General features: G+C 46.4%; 1 protein-coding gene across 3 annotated transcripts; it reads left to right on the forward strand.

Moving 5' to 3' along the window:
• The first annotated feature begins 543 nt into the window (after window positions 1-543).
• On the forward strand, window positions 544-14,203 carry LG02H2orf80 (linkage group 02 C2orf80 homolog). 3 transcript variants are annotated; one of them, XM_048485621.1, is made up of 8 exons: window positions 544-731; window positions 3,314-3,409; window positions 6,117-6,198; window positions 8,493-8,575; window positions 8,831-8,918; window positions 9,402-9,479; window positions 11,083-11,170; window positions 13,810-14,203. In XM_048485621.1, the coding sequence occupies exons 2-8, from the start codon at window positions 3,369-3,371 to the stop codon at window positions 13,905-13,907; spliced, it is 558 nt and encodes a 185-aa protein (XP_048341578.1). In that variant the 5' UTR covers window positions 544-731; window positions 3,314-3,368; the 3' UTR covers window positions 13,908-14,203. The 3 variants fall into 3 exon arrangements, with proteins under 3 accessions (XP_048341578.1, XP_048341579.1, XP_048341580.1); XM_048485622.1 differs by having other exon boundaries at window positions 13,818-14,203; XM_048485623.1 differs by lacking the exon at window positions 9,402-9,479.
• Window positions 14,204-20,074: the final 5,871 nt, after the last annotated feature.

Below are 20,074 nucleotides of genomic sequence, written 5' to 3' on the forward strand. Positions count from 1 at the left end.
CTCCTGCAACCCACTACAGCAGAGAAGGGCAAAGGAATGGTGAAGCTCATGGGACCCACCTGTGAGAGGCTCTGCCTTTCTGTGGCTGTCCTGCCTTCCTCGTCTGACCCTTAGCCCTGCAGTTTGTCCTTTTCTAGAGTGTCCAGTCCAAGCTAGCTCATTACACAAAACTGGGACTATACCAGATGCTGATATAGCTGCCTGTGACTTTGCAAGAGGAAGTGGTTGCTGTTGCACCTGACAGGCCTCAGAAAAGGGGGCGGAGGACATAGTCAGGTTAGGGAACAACTGGGCTAAAAAAGCTCAGGGCCTGGGGGCAGCCGCGCGAAAAAGGCCTTGGGTGAGGGAATGACAGTGGCCCCATCAAAGCTGTGGCTTATGATCTTGAAGCAGGGGAAGCTGACTGAGAGACATTTAGCTGTGCAATCCAATGCCTGGGCATGCAGATCTCTTGCGCTCTGGTTGGCTCACAGCCTACCAAGCACATTCCAAGGAGAGCCACTGGCTGTCTTTCTCCAAATTTCGGCTTTGCAGCACAGTGTTTCCAAGCAACAGATAAAAATTCTTGCGCTTCTCCCAAGCAGCAGGGAAGCTCCCATTAACGGCACCAGCCAGAACAGAGGAACCTCTTCATCTGGTCGGGGACGAAATGCTTTCCCGGTGATATTCAGCCAGAGAATCCCCAGAGGCCATGCACCATTTTAATGCCCATTGAGCAGGGATTCTCCAAAGTAATGAGATTCTTTAATCTGTGGCACTCTGTGGCACACTGGGGGGGGGAGGGTTGTTTGTTTGGGGGTGGTTTGGGTTTGGGGATGGTTTGGGTTTGGGGTGGTTTGGGTCTGTGGCACACTGGGGGGAAAGGGTTGTTTGTTTGGGTGGGGGGTTTGGATTTTTCTGCCAATGGATTTACTTACTTCACTAAGGTAAGCTGCAATTTTCCTATTTTACTTTCCAAATAAGAAGAGAAGTAGCTTGTAAAACCTTCAACAATTCATTTCGGCTTTGGGTGAGTTTAACAGACTGAGTTATGAATGCCTGTTTCCATTATCAGAAAAGGGCGGAAGTTTTCTTAAAATTTCTCATATGTGGTAAGCGTCAACATGATCCAGGTCTAAATTGAAAGGCCAACTGCCGAGATGAAAAGCTCTATTTTATTTCCTGTGGTTCTCCTTAGAATTGTTCTCCCTGGTGGTGGAAGAGAAATGTTACCCAGGGAGAGACACTGTTAGTCTTCAGTGGAAGAATTTCACATTGCTGGATCTTGGAAGGGTGCAGGGAGATGGTCTTTGGAGCAGCAGTGGTGTGGTGGTTAAGAGCAGGTATATTCTAATTTGGAAGAACCGGGTTTGAGCTGTGCTGCCTGAGCTGTGGAGGCTTATCTGGGGAATTCAGATTAGCCTGTACACTCCAAAACACGCCAGCTGGGTGACCTTGGGCTAGTCACAGTTCTTCTGAGCTCTCTCAGCCCCACCTACCTCACAGGGTGTTTGTTGTGAGGGGGAAGAGAAAGGAGTTTGTAAGCCCTTTGAGTTCAGCATGTTCACTTCCTGCCTCCCCCCTAAGGGGTGATATAAATCCAACTCTTCTTCTTCATGAGGCAGGAAGTGAACATGCTGAATTTCCGGCCCCTCACAGCCCACCAAGCCTGAGTGGTGATTTGCTGGGGTCAACCTTGTTCTTTGGCTGACTGCTTTTGCAGTCTGAGTTGGTTATGCATTTGACATGCTACAATTGGGTTGGATTTGTCATGCCGTAAAACAGTTGCAAGTCAGACAGGGTTATAATTGCACAGATTTCCCTGTCCAGCTCAACAGCCTAAACTTGCTCTCATGGATGAATTGGACGCAGGTGGCCCGGTGAGGCTATCATTTTGCACGAGGCATTGATCACGATCCAGATGCTCCAGCACCTGAACCTGAGGTCCCTACCTTTGCTCTCCTGGTTCCAAGTCACCATCTTTTCCCCAAAGTGAGATTTTTGCCTGCCTGAAGAGTATCTGTGTATCAAGACCTTCTTTCTTGGGATCTTGTCAGGCACACGACATGTAATCCTCGTCCTCCCCACTTTTTGGATTACCTAGTGCTCAGGTACCTGGACCCTTGCATTGGTACTGAACCTATGGGGAACTCCAGATAGGTTTGCTAATCTCCTGTTAAAGACTGGAGACTGGAGATCTTGAGTTTCAGCTGATCTCCAGACAACAGAGGTCAGCTTCCCTGGACAAAATGGCTTTGTTGGAGGGCGTTATCGAGTGTCAAGGTCCATCCTCTAACCTCCTTCTTCAGACGCCAGCCCCAAATCAATCTCCAGGAATTTTAGAACCACTTCCAGATGGATCTAGAAATCCACTACCACGTGAGTCTAGAAGTTTTTTAAGAAGAGTTGGCAGCCACCTGCTGGCAATAAACTCTTAGTTTTGGATGCAAAAGCAGAGCTTGTGCTTATGTTGGTGAGATGACCTCTCGGTAGGATTGTCAGGTAGGGAACTCTGAGAGATTTGGAGGTGGAGCTTGCAATAAACTCTTAGTTTTGGATGCAGAAGCAGAGCTTGTGCTTAGGTTGGTGAGATGACCTCTCGGTAGGATTGTCAGGTAGGGAACTCTGAGAGATTTGGGGGTTCAGCTTGCAAAGGGTCGTTTTTGGGGAGGGGAAGGACCTCAGTAGGGTATAATGCCATGGAGTCCATACTCCGAAGTGGCCATTTTCTCCCGGAGAACTGAGCGCTAGCCTCGGGAGTCAGCATGGTGTAGTGGTTAAGAGCAGGTGAATTCTAATCTGGAGAACCGGGTTTGATTCCCCTCTCCTCCGCCTGAATGGCAGAGGCGTACCTGGTGAACCAGATGTGTTTCTGCACTCCTACATTCCTGCTGGGTGACCTTGGGCTAGTCACGGTTCTCTCAGAAGTCTCTCATCCCCACCTACCTCACCAGGTGTCTCATGTGGGGAGAGGAAGGGAAAGGAGTTTGCAAGCCACCTTGAGAAAGGTGGGACATAAATCCAAACTACTACTCCTCCTCTTCTTCTTGGAAAATTCCAGACCCCACCTGGAGGCTGGGAATGCCACGTTTCTGCATTCTTAATTATTAAGTAGGGTTTCGAATGGGGCCCCCATGCCTTGCATTATTACTATAATGAGAGTTGTTAGAAACAGAGCAAACAAAATGGTGGCGATTGTCAACATTTGTAGCACTGGCACTATCGCAGCACTTGACAGAGGAACACAATGTCCTTCTTCCCATTTTCCTTCATTGACTTTCTGGCCTGAAAAATCTATCTCTGTTTTTGAAAAATTCTTTTACTGTGTTTCCAGGTTTCGTTTGATTGGGTCTGAAGCAAGATTTCACTGCGGGCCGTTGCGCCAGCTCATGGAGAGGAAACACTTGAAGAAAGAAATAGGAAAACTTTTGTAAGTAGCTTCTTGCCAGTTCTCCAGGTGCTGGCTAGAGATTCCCATTTATTACAATGGATCTCCATCCAATAGAGATGAGTCCATTTGGAGAAAATGGCCATTTTGGAAGATGGATTCTATGATATTGAGGTCCCGCCCCACCAGAGGTGGGATCCAGCAGGTTCTCACCAGTTCCCGAGAGTGGGTTACTAATTATTTGTGTGTGCCAAGAGGGGGTTACTAATTGGGTCCGCTTTTCCGTCTCCACGCCCTCGCCTCCCCGAGAGGCATACTACCTTTGAACATGAAGATTCCATATAGCAATTGCGACTAATAATGTAACTCCCTGAACTGGGTTAATCCCTTTCAGGTACTGCAGTTCATGGATGCTCAGCCTTTCGTACCTTTTATCTCACCAGTCTCGATCAAAGAACCTGTGTGTCTTACCATTGCTGTGTTCAGATTTGTGAGTTGGGGCATTTTCTATAATGTGATGATGATTTAGAAATGACCTGGTGCAAAAAAAATTTGGGGGGTCATGGTGGGGTGGCTGCCCATGGGGGGGGCATCCAACTCAGGTTTTTCCCAGGGCTCAGATTTGCCTAGATACGCCTCTGCCCCCTTTGCTGAGGGGGGCGGGCTGGCGAGGGAACCTGTTACTAAAATTTTTGGATCCCACCACTGCTCCCCACCCTCATCAGGCTCCACCAAGTCCACCCCCAAAATCTCCACTCCCTATGCCAGTCAGCAGTGTTCTGCAAGGTACTAAATATCAACACATGTCAAACAGCTGCTGCATTTGATATCGTGTACTCATAGTCTCACATTTTCGTCGAGTTCTTTTAAGTGATACCTTTTCTGAGCAAAAGGGAGAAATACATCTGCATTCTTTAGGGGGTCAGCTGTTGTCCCTGAAATAGATCCATGTATGGAAGACTTAGATCCTGAAGCTACAACAATATGGACAGTGGGAACCAGTGGTGTAGCGCCAAGGGGATAGGGGTGCGCGCGATGCAATGGCCGCGTGCCGGTGTGAGGGCGTGGTGTGCCGGGGGCGGGCAGGGGTGCAGGGTGCACGCTCCGGCCTTGCTGGGAACTGTTTAGCTGCCCAATATAACTGACTGTTGTAAAACTGAACTGGGGGGGGGGTGTACTCCAGGAATGACCCAGAGAACAGTATCAGCTCCCATAGTGCTTTTTTTTTCTGAGGACAGGATGAGACCACGTTTTCAAGTCTCTTTTGCTTTGGGGGCAGCAGTGGCATAGGAGTTTAAGAGCTCATGTATCTAATCTGGAGGAACCGGGTTTGATTCCCAGCTCCGCCGCCTGAGCTGTGGAGGCTAATCTGGGGAATTCAGATTAGCCTGTACACTCCCACACACACCAGCTGGGTGACCTTGGGCTAGTCACAGCTTCTCGGAGCTCTCTCAGCCCCACCTACCTCACAAGGTGTTTGTTGTGAGGGGGGAAGGGCAAGGAGATTGTAAGCCCCTTTGAGTCTCCTGCAGGAGAGAAAGGGGGGATATAAATCCAAACTCTTCTTCTTCTTCTTTGCTTGGTTCCCAGCCAAAGTATTCTGGGAAATAAAGTGGTGTGGCTCATTGCGTTTCTAAACACCACCCCAATATACTTCTAAGGATTTCCCCACTTTATTTTATCCAGGGCCTCAAGGAGCACCACAATTCCTGAAAGATGTTTAGTTGAGGTAATACATTTTCTGAGAGAACTCAGAGGAGCGTTTTGCTCAGGATCCGATTTATTACCATGCTAGCAGTAAAGCCTGTTGTGCTAAACAATACAATGGGCTCTAGAAAACGGTTGCTGGTCATTTTTCTCATTGTTCATGAAACGATAGAATTCAAGATGCTTAAGTATTTGCAGGATGCTAATACTTCCAGGGCAAGAGACGGGGACCCCCTTTGCTCACACGTCTGTGCAACCCTTTAAAAAGTGAATCGTCACCAATACACCATATATATATAAAGCGAGAGAGAGAGAGAGAGAGAGAGAGAGAGATTGGAGTGAAGGGCCACTAGGTGGGGGCTGGAGAAACCTCAAAATTACAGTTGATCCAGAGGTGGGATCCAGCAGGTTCTCACAGGTTCCCGAGAGTAGGTTACTAATTATTTGTGTGTGCCGAGAGGGGGTTACTAATTGGTGATTTTGTCACGTGACTTTTGCCTTAGTTACGCCCCTCCTCTCAGCAGTAGTGCGCAGAACTTGAAGCAGTCTAGCAGGAGGTGCACCGGCGTTCGTGTCAGCCTGCGCCTGCGTGCATTCGTTTCTCACCCAAGGACCAGCGCAGCAGCTGCGTCCTTGCCACAGCCCCAGAATGCCTGGCCACGCCCCCATCGTGCCCCGCCCATCCCCATTGGTGCTACGCCACAGTTTGAATCCCACCACCATGGGAACCTGTTACTAAAATTTTTGGATCCCACCACTGAGTTGATCCCCAAACCACACAGATCAGTTCCCTTGGAGAAATGGCTGCTTTGGAGGGCAGACTCTAGGCCACTCTAGGGCATTATATCCCTCTTCTCCCCAGGCCTTGCCGTTCCACCCCCGCCCCCAAATCTTTAGGAACTTGCTAGCTTTGAGTCGGTGGCCCTATACTATAGTTTCATCCACCTTGCACTCTTGGGATTGGGGAGAATGTGGCCTTTCCACAAACTTACACAAAGAAATCATAACTTGCTTTAATTCCAAGCTGTTCTTTCTGTTGAAGGGTAGAGTACGTTGGCATCAGACTTCGGGAAAATGCATTTGATCCCCAAGGGAAGAAGCAAACCAACTTTCTAGATGACTTGGTAAAGCAATATTTTATTGTTATTCTATTCTCAAGCTTTGTTGAGGGTTTTGTGTTTGTTTTGGCCAGGTCTGAAACATTCTGCTTGGAGAGCAATGAACAGAAATACTTGCTTTTGCTACCAGTTACTAAGAGGGGAAGGAAGTAAAATGTAGAGCTCAGTTAACAGCTAGATCCATTAGCCCTGCCAATCAGAGTTAAAAGTGAGAACCAGTACACCATAGTGCATAGGTGTCAAACTTGTGGCCCTCCAGATGTTATGGACTACAGTTCCCATCATGGAGGGTAGCAAAGTATTTGGAACACGTAGAGCACAGATGTCAAACTCGCAGCCCTCCAGATGTTATGGACTACAGTCCCCATCATCCCCTGCCAGCATCATGCTGGCAGGGGATGATGGGAACTGTAGTCCATAACATCTGGAGGGCCGCGAGTTTGACACCTATGCCATAGTGGGTTGAGTATTGGAACAGTGGTGGCGAACCTATGGCACTTCAGATGTTCATAGATTACAATTCCCAATTGGCCATGCTGGCAGAGGCTGATGGGAATTGTAGGTCATGAACATCTGGAGTGCCTTAGGTTCGCCACCACAGGATTAGGACCTTGGAGATCCACATTCAAATCCCTACTCTGCTATGAAACTAGGGCCGTGCACCAGTCACTCTCTCAACCTAACCTACCTCACAAGGTTGCTGTGTGGCTGAAATGAAAGGCCACGTAAGCTACCCCAAGCTCCTTGGAAGAAAATTAGGAGAAAAATGCCACGGGCCTTTTCCACATTTGCAATTATGATGTTTTCAGGCTGGAAATAAAACATTTCCTCTGTGGAGTTCTGCATTCCTTCACACACACACACACACGCCACCAACCCTTTGATTTTGAAAATGTTTCAAAAACATTTTTCTCCGTTGTTTTTGGAAACACTTTTACAGCATTTATTTTCCCGAAATGAGCCGACTTCTCTCAAGTGTGATCATATTTGAAACATTTTATATTTCCCAATGAAAAGCCAGGCTGTTTTCCACCCCTCTCTGCCGACACCCAACTTCCCCTTGGGCCACTACTTTTTCACACGCCTCACCTCACTCCTTTCCCCCTTGCCTCTTCATTTTTGTCATTTTGTGCGGTATTTTTGCTGTTGTGGTTGAATCAACGCAGCATCAATTAAATGGATCTCCAGAGCATCAAAGCTATGAATCTACAAAGCATTGTTTCGACGAATAAGCAAACCTCGTCCGTCCTACAGTGGCCATGAAACGTTTGAAAGAGATGAGTGCAGGCAAATGTTGTAGCAATTTGGTGGGGGGATTGAAAACATTCTGGAAACGTTCTAAGTGACTTGTGTGGGAAAGGCCATGGGTGAGCAGTGCTCAAAGCTGAAGAATTCCTGCTCGCTATGAACATTATATACCAGTGGTTCCCAAATTTATTTGGCCTACCGCCCCCTTTCCAGAAAAAATATTACTTAGCGCCCCCTGGAAATTAATTTTTTAAAATTTTTAATAGCAATTAAACAGAAAGATATATGTATTAATGTTTCTACCTTTTTCGTAAAATATAGTAAAGAAAGGTGTAAATTAGAATAATTGAACTTTGAAATTATGAAACTATTTATGAACTATTTATGAACTACGTTGTTCAAAGAAAAATTAAGCGTTGTGAGCGGAATACATAAATCATTTTTTTCTAAATCTTCTCTTCTTTCTTTTATGCTTTCACCGCCCCCCTTACAGTTATTCATCGCCCCCCAAATGCACCTGTGGCCATCACCGCCCCCCTGGATCGCTGCAGCACCCACCAGGGGGCGGTGGCGCCCACTTTGGGAATCACTGTTATACATCTTCATTGTGTTGCTTCCCTGCTAACAGTTTCTTCCCATTATAATCATATCAGACAACCATATTTCCACCAGGGGAACAAGGATTTTACTGGTAAAAATTCAAGCTGTCTCCCCAAGCACCAGAACCTTACATAACTAGAGACGTTTATGGGGTCATTCAGTAACAGTTCTGTTACTTAAGGAAGCTGGATGACCACAGATTCTATGTGTCAGTCACCGTGGTCTGGATGCCCTTTCCTGACACAAGGAAGTCCATGTCTAATTTTGTGCAAATCTCTCAAAACAAAGAAGCAAGAGTCTGGCCTGGCTGAATCTCTGTTCTCAATGCACATGGACCAGGTGAAAACTAAGATCCCTGTGAAGCAACGCCACATATATACAAACTGTGGTAAGATGAACTGTAAGTAAATGTCAGTGCTTGGAAGTATATTTTGTGTGTATTCTTTTTCCAGGCTCATCATGACTTGGCTGCAAATGCTGCTTTATCTTGGCTCAGTGATTTAGAAGCCCAAACATCTTTGGGAAATGAGAAAACGTAAGTGAGATGAATATTAAGACTTGGATCTTGCGACAGATATACCACTGGCCCAGTGCAGTTGCATTCTGATGCATTCTGATGTCGCCCAGTTAAGAACTCGCCTGTATGTGTTATGCTTGGCCAATATAGATTTTGGGGATTCCTTCATCTTCAGGTCAATCACACAAGTGTAGAAAGGAGACACAAATTCTGATTTGTTAGCTCAGTCGACTTAATTATCCCACTCCCCTTTTTCTGATTTTATCTGGACAGGAAATTGTCTCAATGGCAGAAGATTCTCTCTCTCAACAGGACTGAAAGGGAAGCTCTGATTTTATCATCATATGCTGAGATGGTAATGGTATGTAGGGATTTGAAATGGTATGTATGGATTTGGCATAGGAGGTTAAGAGCTCGTGTATCTAATCTGGAGGAACCGGGTTTGATTCCCAGCTCTGCCGCCTGAGCTGTGGAGGCTTATCTGGGGAATTCAGATTAGCCCGTGCACTCCCACACACACCAGCTGGATGACCTTGGGCTAGTCACAGCTTCTTGGAGCTCTCTCAGCCCCACCCACCTCACAGGGTGTTTGTTGTGAGGGGGGAAGGGAAAGGAGATTGTAAGCCCCTTTGAGTCTCCTGCAGGAGAGAAAGGGAGGATATAAATCCAAACTCCTCCTCCTCCTCCTCCTCCTCCTCCTCCTTCTCTTCTTCTTCTTCTTCTTCTTCTTCTTCTCTTTCTATGTTTGTGCTATTTAGAGGTGTAAAACAAATAAAAATTCTCATTTAAAAAACGGGGGAGAAAGATGGCAAACTGACTGTCGGCCCTCTGTCTGTGTCTGCAGAACAGCATTCCCGTTGAAGAAGTCTTTCGGATTTATGGGGCAGGTCCTATGGCTTCCCGCTGGCAGAGCTCGACAAAAGTAGGTGGCGATTCCATTCTTGCCTTTGAGGCCATGGTGGGCTAGCACGCTTCTTCTAATGCACTGTCCTTCCGCCACTAGACTCTTAAACGTTTCACAGTTTGCTTTTGTTTGTTGTTACAAGTTTGAATCAGATTTTTGTCCTGGCCCGATCTTGTCAGATCTTAGAAGTTAAGCAGGGTTAGTCCTGGTAGCATTTCGATGGGCAACCTCCAAGGAATATCGGGGCATGATGCAGAGACAGGCTAAGGCAAAACACCTCTGAACATCCCTTGAAAACTCTACGGGGTCGCCATAACTCAGTTACGACTTAATGGCATAAAAAAATACATATATGAACATACATTTATGTGTGGTGTGTATACATCTACCAGCACTCTGTCCCCAAAAACCTGGTCTGAGATTTCTTTCCATGGAATCAGCCTAGGAGTATATATACTGGCACACAAATTCTGCTTTTAAGAATTTATTTGCTGCCACATCAAGAGTTAATGTATGTGTGTGACATCAAATTGCAGCAGACTTATGGCGACCCAGCCAAGGGGCTTTCCAGTCAAATGAAAAGCAGAGGTGATTTGCCATTGCCTCCATCTGCAGAGTCATCCTAGTGACATCTGGGCCCTGTGGAGTCTTTCTCAGTTCCTCGGGGCCTGCAAAAAGGAGTTGTCCCGCCGGGCCTTTTCCACCGGGCCAGCTGGGCACCCCCTTCTTAATATTTTCCCATGCCTTCATCTGGGCGCAGCATGCATATCTGCTCTTTTGTGTTCTTACGTAGGTTTTGTGCCATTTTGTTGGTCATTGATTTTAATGCTTATACCTTTTACACTGCTTTTATATTATTGTATTGTTTTACTATATCAGTGGTGGCGAACTCAGTGGTGGCACTCAGAGCCCTCTCTGTGGGCACACGCAAACAGAACTCATCATGTGGGGGGATCGCCCCCCCCCCCCCCCACACATCTAGGCTGGCCTGGGCCGCTGGGCTTGATTATTAGCATTAAGCCTAAGACCTAGTTTTGGGGAAGCAGTGTAGGTAACCCTGTTAAGCACTGTTAAACCCCACTGATTTTCATGCAAAGAACTAAAGCACGATCCTTTACCTGGGAGTAAGCTTGGTTGCTGGCAATAGGGCTTGGTTCTGAGTAAACCCTCCTAGGGTCATGATTGACCCGTTCAAAGAGTTGCACGGTTGCTTCAAAGCAAAGCCAACGGCTACCACCAAGCTTACTCCCAAGTAACACATGCCTCGGAGTCAACCGTTTTTTTCTAAACGAAAACCTCAGTATTCAGGTTAAATTGCCATGTTGGCACTTTGCGATAAATAAGTGGGTTTTGGGTTGCAATTTGGGCACTCTGTCTTAAAAAGGTTTGCCATCACTGTACTATATCTATATATGTAAGCCGCCTTGAGTCACTTTGGGAGATTGGCAGGGTTGAAATGTAAAATATAAATATAAGTACCCACCCCATTTAGCTTCCAAGATACGGTGAGATCAAGTCGTACCACACCACTCCACATCCCACAGCAAGACTTATGATCAGGTTATTTGAGAAAAAGGTCTTTGTTCCTGTGTAGTGTCATTTAGCTTGTATCCCCCCTCAGGGCCACTTGATACATCCTCGTAACCTCTCGCGGCATCCTTTTGCCATGCTGACGGCTCCCAAAGCTGCGGAACACGCCTGGAAACAGAGTAAGTAGTTGTTTCTTTGCTTTTGGTACTTTTTGGATGGAGAGTCCAGATCCCTGGCTTGCTACATTTCTCTCTCTCTCTCTCTCCCTCTCTCCCTCTCTCCCTCTCTCCCTCTCTCCCTCCATCCATCCATCCATCCATCCATCCATCTATCCATCTATCCATCTATCCATCTATCTATCTATCTATCTATCTATCTATCTATCTATCTATCTATCTATCTATCTATCTATCTATCTATCTATCTATCTATCTATCTATCTATCTATCTATCTATCTATCTATCTATCTATCTATCTATCTATCTATCTATCTATCTATCTATCTATCTATCTATGTGGTGGATTCTGCACAGCATAAATATGACGTCTTGAGGACGTTACAAAAAACATTTTGGGGAGGAGCTTTGCACAATTCTCTTTCCCAAAATGACTTCAGCCCGTTTTATTTCTCTTAGCCCGGGTTTTACAAAAATCACTAAACTAGCAATCTTTCCCCCCCTCCCCCAACCCAGGGGAAAAACATTTCCTGCCTGCTGAGTGAACACAAAGCAGGAAGGAAACACTTTATTTCTCCCGCCCAAACCTCTTACTTTCATTTTCATTACTTGCGCCTGCCATTTTGGGTGCTGCCGCGGATTCTCCGTAAAGATTCTGCACGGAGGTTTCCTCTGCTTGCAGTTTTGCTGTAAAAAGTAGATGAATGAAGTTTGCATTGCCTATTGATCTCACGAATGTGTCACTTTCCCCTTTTTTAATTTGAGGGGGATGTCTGCGAAGCTACAGAGTCGCCGTAGCTTCGCAGATATCCCCCCAATAAAAAAAAAGTTTCTAGCACATTAATAGATCATTTCCACTGAGGAGTTCCGCTCTTCATTTTTTCCTATTTGTGTTGGAAATGTTTCATTTTTCTTTAAATCTGGCCCTTCTGAAAACCCTTTTATGACTATTTTTCTTCACTGAAATGTTTCTGAGCCAGGTTCCTTACAGTGCAGTCAGAATTACAATGTTTTAAATTTCCTGCTGAAAAACCTAGCAGATTTCCGGGGAGTCTAACCCAAATGCCTGGGTGAAGAGGAAGGTCTCACACACACCCCCGCCCTTGCTGGTATCAATAGCTGGCATTTCCTTTAAAAAAAGATAGTAGCCTGTACAGTATTGTTATGAGGAATATTGATGTTACATTTTTTTTCAGTGGCATACCAGGCCTAAATGGCACCTGGGGGTATGACCGGCTCCCTGCGCGTGCCCCCCCAGCTCCACTTATGGGAGCCAGCAGAGAGGCTGGGGAAGGGCAGGGTTCAGGGGTGGGGCTCAGGGGGGCAGCTCGGATGGGTGCTGCAGCAGCAGGCTGGCTCCTAGGCTGCACCCACCACTGAGCCCCTCCCCCCCGGCCTCCCTGCAGGCCAGCTTCTGCCCTCCCTTCTGTTGGACGAAACATAGGAACATCTTGGACAGTAAAGGCAATCAATACATTCCTGCGGCTTTGAAGGTTTTTGAGGCTAGGATTGGCTCCTTGCTACTGTACGGTTCCCCCATTTGGATTTCGGCAATAAATACATCATTTAATTTATTACATTCCAAATTCCTTCGGAAACTAATGGGGCTCCCTAGATGTGTGCCTTATGCTGCGTTGCGCATAGAGATGGGCCAAACAACTCTAGAAACCTTGGCATGGATAAGGGCCATAAAATATTGGCTGCATATACATTTTCTAGTGGGATCCAATAGCTATATTCCCTCTCTGTTATCAGATCACTTTATTTCAGAATGGTATACGTTGATCTTTAGAAAGGTTGAAGCTATTGGTTTCCCCTTGGAATCACTCCTTATGCTCACAAAGGTGGAAGCCTTCAGACTAGTTAAGAATAGGCTCTTGGATCTTGATTTTCATAATTTGACTCTTGCTGCCAAGACAACCTGTTCTCCGACTACATTATTAATCCCATGCGAGTGTGGAATTATGGCAGCATATCTTCGTCTGCTGATAAATCCCACCCAGAGGAGAGCCTTGGCTACTGCAAGATGTAATGTGCTGCCATCAGCTCTGCTGGAGGGAAGATTTAAGAATATGGAACGTTCTAAAAGAGTTTGTTCATGTGATATGACTACGGTTGAAACACTTGACCATTCTTTGTTTCGATGCCCTAAATACAATTAGATACACATGAAATACATGCATTCCATTTTCTTGCAATGTTCTCAGTGGCATGAGTGTTATAAGATACCCAATCTCCTGAACAGCTCTGATGTGCTCTTTTGTGAAACTGTTGCAAATTTTATACTGGAAATTAGTAGTTTTAACTGCATTTCTTAACCTTGTTTTGTTTTAAAATTTTGTCCTGTTTTGTATGCCAATAAAGGCTTGTGTGTTGTTGATAGCATCTTGGACACGGACCTCTGAAGCATCTCCAAATTTTTGGAGGTGCTAAAAGAAGGTATGACATCAGAGACGAAACCAGGATGAATGGGCAGGGTTGGAGCGCCAGCAAAACATTATGGAGTTTCAAAACATACTGAGGATTGCTGATTTTATCTAACATAGCAGGAGTCCTGGTAGGGCACAAGATGTAACTTCCAAGTGTAGTGCCCAGAGATGAAAGAGCAATTAAATTAATATGCTTTGTTCTCTGTCCCAAGGTATCAAGGCTCACAGGGCTTCCGCCAACCGAAATCCCACCAGGAGTTCAACAGAAAGGACAGCCGCCAATGACGAACGAGGAGGACTGCCATTCTGAAGAACGCCACGCCCATGGAAAGGAGGCTTTAGAAAAAAATCCAGTGCAAACAAATTCTGCCAATAATCTCACGAGACCCGGTCTTGTGCAAGTTTACTCCCTGTGTTCATTATGGGGCTTATTCACTTGTCAGCGTACTGTGGGCTGAAGCCTAAAGCTGGAAGAGAAGATGAGCTCCAGAGTCCAGATTGCAACTCAAGAGCAAGAGATGTTCATTCTACAATGAGATACGGTGGAAACAATGGCCCTTTCCGCACAAATCTCCTAAAACATTTCAAAAACATTTTCGGTCTTTCCCTTTAAGAAGAAGAAGAAGAAGAGTTTGGATTTATATCCCCCCTTTCTCTCCTGCAGGAGACTCAAAGGGGTTTACAAGCTCCTTGCCCTTCCCCCCTCACAACAAACACCCTGTGAGGTAGGTGGGGCTGAGAAAGCTCTGAGAAGCTGTGCCTAGCCCAAGGTCACCCAGCTGGCATGTGTGGGAGTGTCCAGGCTAATCTGAATTCCCCAGATAAGCCTCCACAGCTCAGGCGGCAGAGCTGGGAATCAAACCCGGTTCCTCCAGATTAGATACACGAGCTCTTAACCTCCTACGCCACTGCTGCTCTTTACAACGATGAACGTCTGCACTCAGTCCCTCGAAACGATTCCTGGCCACCCTTTTGTGACCCCCTTTTTTATTTCTGTGTTGAATTGATGCTTCGATGCTTCCCATGCTGCATTCTAGACTTCTCGTATACTTGATGCTTCTAGTGAGGGAAACTTGAGCAGGTAGTTTCCGGGAGCTTTGCCTTCTAGGTTCCTGCTCTGGTCTCGTCATTTGGAACCCTGAAATCCCCGCCCCCCCCCCCCCGAGCATTCTTCCAGTAGATTCCTTAAACCTCGGTGAGTGGGACCATTCTACCCCTGCCCCCAGTCCCAAACAGAGAATTGGTGTTGCATGATCCACTCTCTACTTATACCATCTTGCTGCCCCCCCTCCCCCCCCCCCCCGACTACCAGCACAGGCATCTGACTGAGCGCTCTACCCTCCCCTTCATTTTCTTTTCCTGTTTATCAGTTCTTCCTGGCAGGGGCATACCGCCCTGAGAGACATATGGGGGGGTCAAATGTCCCTGGTCTGTGGCCATTTAGTCCTGGGGGGGGCTGAAAATCACCCCACCCCCCTCCTCCTTTCCCCCGAGTCCATACACTGACTACAAGACCTGGTGCAAAAAAAATGTTGTTTGGTTGTGGTGGGGTAGGGCAGCCACCCATACGGGGGGGGGGGGGGGGGGCTCAGATTTGGCACCAGGCTACATTTCCCCTAGATATGCCTCTGCTTCCTGGTCCACCCCACCTCTCTTATGATGCCTTCTGAAGGATTATCTTGAGACAAGGAGATGTATATTATAGGTTGGAATATTGTCATTTTATGCAGTGGCGTAGTGGTTAAGGAGCAGCAGTGGCGTAGTGGTTAAGAGCAGCTGCATTCTAATCTGGAGGAACCGGGTTTGATTCCCTGCTCTGCCGCCTGAGCTGTGGAGGCTTATCTGGGGAATTCAGATTAGCCTGGGCACTCCCACACACGCCAGCTGGGTGACCTTGGGCTAGTCACAGTTCTTCTGAGCTCTCTCAGCACAACCCACCTCACAGGGTGTTTGTTGTGAGGGGGGAAGGGCAAGGAGCTTGTAAGCCCCTTTGAGTCTCCTACAGGAGAGAAAGGGGGGATATAAATCCAAACTCTTCTTCTTCTTCTTCTTCTTCTTCTTCTTGCTCACCATCTGTAGATATAAATTTAGGTTTTAGTATTACTATTAGTTTATTGCAGAGTTATGGTATTACTGTATTGTTTAATGTTTTAACGTGTTTGTAAGCTGCTCTGAGCCCAACAACGGTTGGGAATGGGCAGGTTATGAATTTAATAAAACAAAAATAAAATAAAAGTTGTCCAATTGTCCTTGAGGAAGTGATGGTTGGAGTAAGACATGGACTGAACCACTCCAGATCCTGAAGCAGGCCTTCCTCTCAAAGATTAATGCAAACAAATAAATCCAAGACATGTCCTTTTTCATGTGCTGGACCTGACAAAGAGGGTATGAAATCCTGAGCTGCCCCAGGCAAGCTACCCTGAGCATGAGTGGTGAGGTCCTCCAGAACAATCAGCATGGATGACTCAGCACCAATCATGATATCCCCTACAGTCGGGGTGTCCAACTCTGGTGCTTCAGATGTTCATGGACTACAATTCCCATCAGCACCTGCTGGCACGGCCAATTGGTTGGTTATATCTGGCCATGCCAGCAGGGGCTGATGGGAATTGTAGTCCATGAACATCTGAAGCACCAGAGTTGGACACCCCTGCCCTACAGCAACTCAGCCTAGGACCTTGATGGAGAACCCAAACCATGATTTGCATTTCCAGGCTCATGACAGATGAACGGCAGTTTTGAGCTGCTTGCCTACTTCTCTGTTATATTTGCTCAACATTTGAACATTCTCAAAATGCCTGGAGTCGCCTGTGAGAAAGACGGACTATAACTTAAGTACGTAAACTTGGCCATGGCTTATAAAATTATGGATGGAGTGGAGGAAGTCGGGGTAGAAAATGTTATGTCCCTCTCCCTCTATGGGCGTCTTAGTCGATAGTTCCATGGGAATGTCCACTCAATGCATGGCAGCTGTGAAAAAGGCAAGGCAAGGAATTGATAATAAAACTGCAAGGATTGTCATGCCCTTATATAAAGCAGTGGTGCGACCGCACTTGGAGTACTGCGTTCAGTTCTGGTCACCACATCTCAAAAAGGATATCGAAGAGATAGAAAAAGTGCAGAGAAGGGCAACGAGGATGATTGAAGGATTGGAGCACCTTCCTTATGAGAAGAGGCTGCAACGTTTGGGACTCTTTAGTTTGGAGAGGAGACGTCTGAGGGGGGATATGATTGAAGTCTATAAAATTATGCATGGGGTAGAAAATGTTGACAGAGAGAAATTTTTCTCTCTTTCTCACAATACTAGAACCAGGGGGCATTCATTGAAAATGCTGGGGGGGAGAATTAAGACTAATAAAAGGAAACACTTCTTCACTTCTGTTTGGAATATGCTGCCACAGGAGGTGGTGATGGCCACTAACCTGGATAGCTTTAAAAAGGGCTTGGACAGATTTATGGAGGAGAAGTCAATCTATGGCTACCAATCTTGATCCTCCTTGATCTCAGATTGCAAATGCCTTAGCAGACCAGGTGCTCAGGAGCAGCAGCAGCCGCAGAAGGCCATTGCTTTCACCTCCTGCACGTGAGCTCCCAAAGGCACCTGGTGGGCCACTGCGAGTAGCAGAATGCTGGACTAGATGGACTCTGGTCTGATCCAGCAGGCTAGTTCTTATGTTCTATGTTCTTATGTTCCCATGTTACTAGAACTCAGTGAAGAAGTCAATCAGCAATAGGTATAGGTCAGGCAAAATAAAATGCTTGTTATCTCAGTGAGCAATCAAGTGGTTGAATTCACTTCCAATGAACGTAGCCTGACCACAGTGGACGTAGCCTGACCACAGTGGACATAGCCTGACCACAGAGGGTGTTAGACTGATTCATAGAAAATTGGTCTATCAGAGGCTGCTACCTGTGCGGAGTGAAAGGAACCTCTGCATTCAGTGGACATAGCCTGACCACAAAGGGTGTTAGACTGGTTCAGAGGGTGTTAGACTGATTCATAGAAAATTGGTCTATCAAAGGCTGCTATCTGTGCGGAGTGAAAGGAACCTCTGCATTCAGAGGCGGCAAAACTCCAAAACCCAGTTCCAGGTCTTGGCCATTATGGTCTGTTTTTTGGCCCTTCAGGACAACTGGTTGACCACCGGCTGAGACCGGATACTGAATTAGAGGGATGGACCACTGGTCTGATCCAGCAGGGCTCTTCTTATCGTGATAAAGTTTTTAAATCATATTTTATTAGAAAATTTTATTATTATTATTATTATTATTATTATTATTATTATTATTATTATTATTATTATTATTATTATTATTATTATTATTATTATTATTATATTTTTGCCTTGCTTTTTTAAACAAGCATTCACAAAATTATATCTTTGCCTTCAGAAATCATGCCAAAGTATGATTAAACAGTGTGACAGTGGAGCCCTTGAATTTGTGTTATTTCGGATCTCTTGAACTGCTACGCAATTTGCAATATGGACACTAGAGGTCACTGCTTCACTTGCTGTTTTAAGAAAGACAACTGAGTCACTCTTTGGAACAGGTCTTTTGATGCTCTGCATTTTAGTTAGTTACTATGCTGATAAAAAACTAGCTGACAATGAGTTAATGTGGGTGGTGGGCAATTCTGGTATCTCTGATCCCAGAGCCTAATTTGATTTAGTTCAGATGCTGGTATGGTTCTTTTAAAACAAATCCAAACATTTATGAGTAGGTATATTGAAGGGGTAGGTGAGATGCTGGAATAACCAGGGTGTGAGAAAAAAAATGGCAAGGTGGCCAATAATCTTTAAGGGTGCTTGCTGTACTAGTGCAGACCCACTATGCGGTAAGAAATGGCTGGTAAGAGGGTGTGGGATCTAATCTGGAGAACTGGGTTTGCTTCCCCACTCCTCCATATGAAGCCTGCTGCCAGTCACAGTTCTTCGCAACTCTCTCCGCTCAGGTGGAGGCAGGCAATGGCAAACCACTTCTGAATGTCTCTGGCCTTGAAATTCCTGCAGACTTGCTGTAAATCCAATCCAGACACAGGGGCAAATGGGCTTTGGGAGCAGCCAGGGTTGAACTGACGTGTTTTCCCCTTCTGCTGAGCTGACATTAGGGGCACCCACACCTGTGGAGAGTGCAAAACCGCCAGTGTCTGTGTAACCCCCATGCTCAGAATGCGTTGACCCAGAAAGGGGTGGAGACTCAAAGCAGCAGAAGGCTGCAGAGCTCATGTAGTTTGGAGGAGACAAGGCTACCAGACTTGGACCTTGATTTGAATAAGCCCTTAACACCTTGTTAAGGGTTATTTATGTTTGTAATGGGTGAGCGTTCTCCTGGAAACCTTCATCATGTTGAATCCTGTTCATCAAGCCCTTGGAGTCTTCAGGAGCCAACCCACTTGCAAAGAAGAATCGGACTTGGCAGTATCAGTAGACTGTAAATAGAAGGACTTGAAAATGCAACCTGAACAGGACCTTGAAGTGTGATGTTAAATGTTGATGTTATAGGTTATATGTTTTTTTTAAAAAATGTGTTGTTGCAAACTCATTCCAAGTTCTGCCCCACAGAACCCACAGATAGAGGTTACATCTGGCCTCCCCATAGCTACGTGGCAGGCAGCCTGGAAGTGCGTGCTGCCCCAGAGCTATACTGGCACCTGAGTGGATAGAGGGGGGCAGATAGAGGGGAGCATCTGAGTGGATAGAGGCCAGAGTGTTCCAAGGGGTGGAGACTTGCATCACACAAAAATGTAGCATAGCATGTCTCAGCTGGGGGGTGGTTCAGGCAGCCTGATGGTTTTCAAACTTCTTTCCTTTTTGTGCCCCCTGAAGCCTTTTTGGAGGTGGGTGGCACCTCCTTCACCACAATGTACCTGGTCAGCTCAGCTCTCCCCACCCCCAATCTGGATTGAGCTGTTAGTTTGGCTTTTATAGCTATAGAGAAGTTTTAACACAAGGGCTGTGAAAGTGAGAAAAAAACAATTGCCAGCTGCAGCACAGATTTCTTACTTATTACTCGGATCTTGGATCGAGGGAAATCCTCCCGACATATTTGTGGCGAATAGCACTGTGTCATTTCAGTTTTGTGTGCCCCAACTTTGGACAGCAACCAGGGACATGGTCTTCTTTGGGGTGGGGCTTCACCCATGCTCTTTCAGTAATGGTTCGCCTAGTGCAGGGGTAGGGAACCTTTAACACTCCAAGAGCCATTTGGACCCGTTTCCGGAAAGAAACACTTGGAGCCGTTGGGGAACAATTTTGACATTTAAAATAAAGATAACACTATATATATTGGGGGGTTTTCTACCTTTTACTCCGCTCATTCTGAGAAGCGCATGGATGCGTCCGCCCTGCTGCCTGCAGGTGGGCAAGGATGGAGCCAGTGCTCAGCTCGCTGTGCAGCTGAAAGCTGGTCACCGAACGGGCTGGCGAGAGGGGAAGCCCGCCGGGCGCGAGCCTCCAGCCAGCCACGGGTTGCGCG

This window comes from Sphaerodactylus townsendi, linkage group LG02, assembly GCF_021028975.2.
Source record: "Sphaerodactylus townsendi isolate TG3544 linkage group LG02, MPM_Stown_v2.3, whole genome shotgun sequence".
NCBI lineage: Eukaryota > Metazoa > Chordata > Lepidosauria > Squamata > Sphaerodactylidae > Sphaerodactylus > Sphaerodactylus townsendi.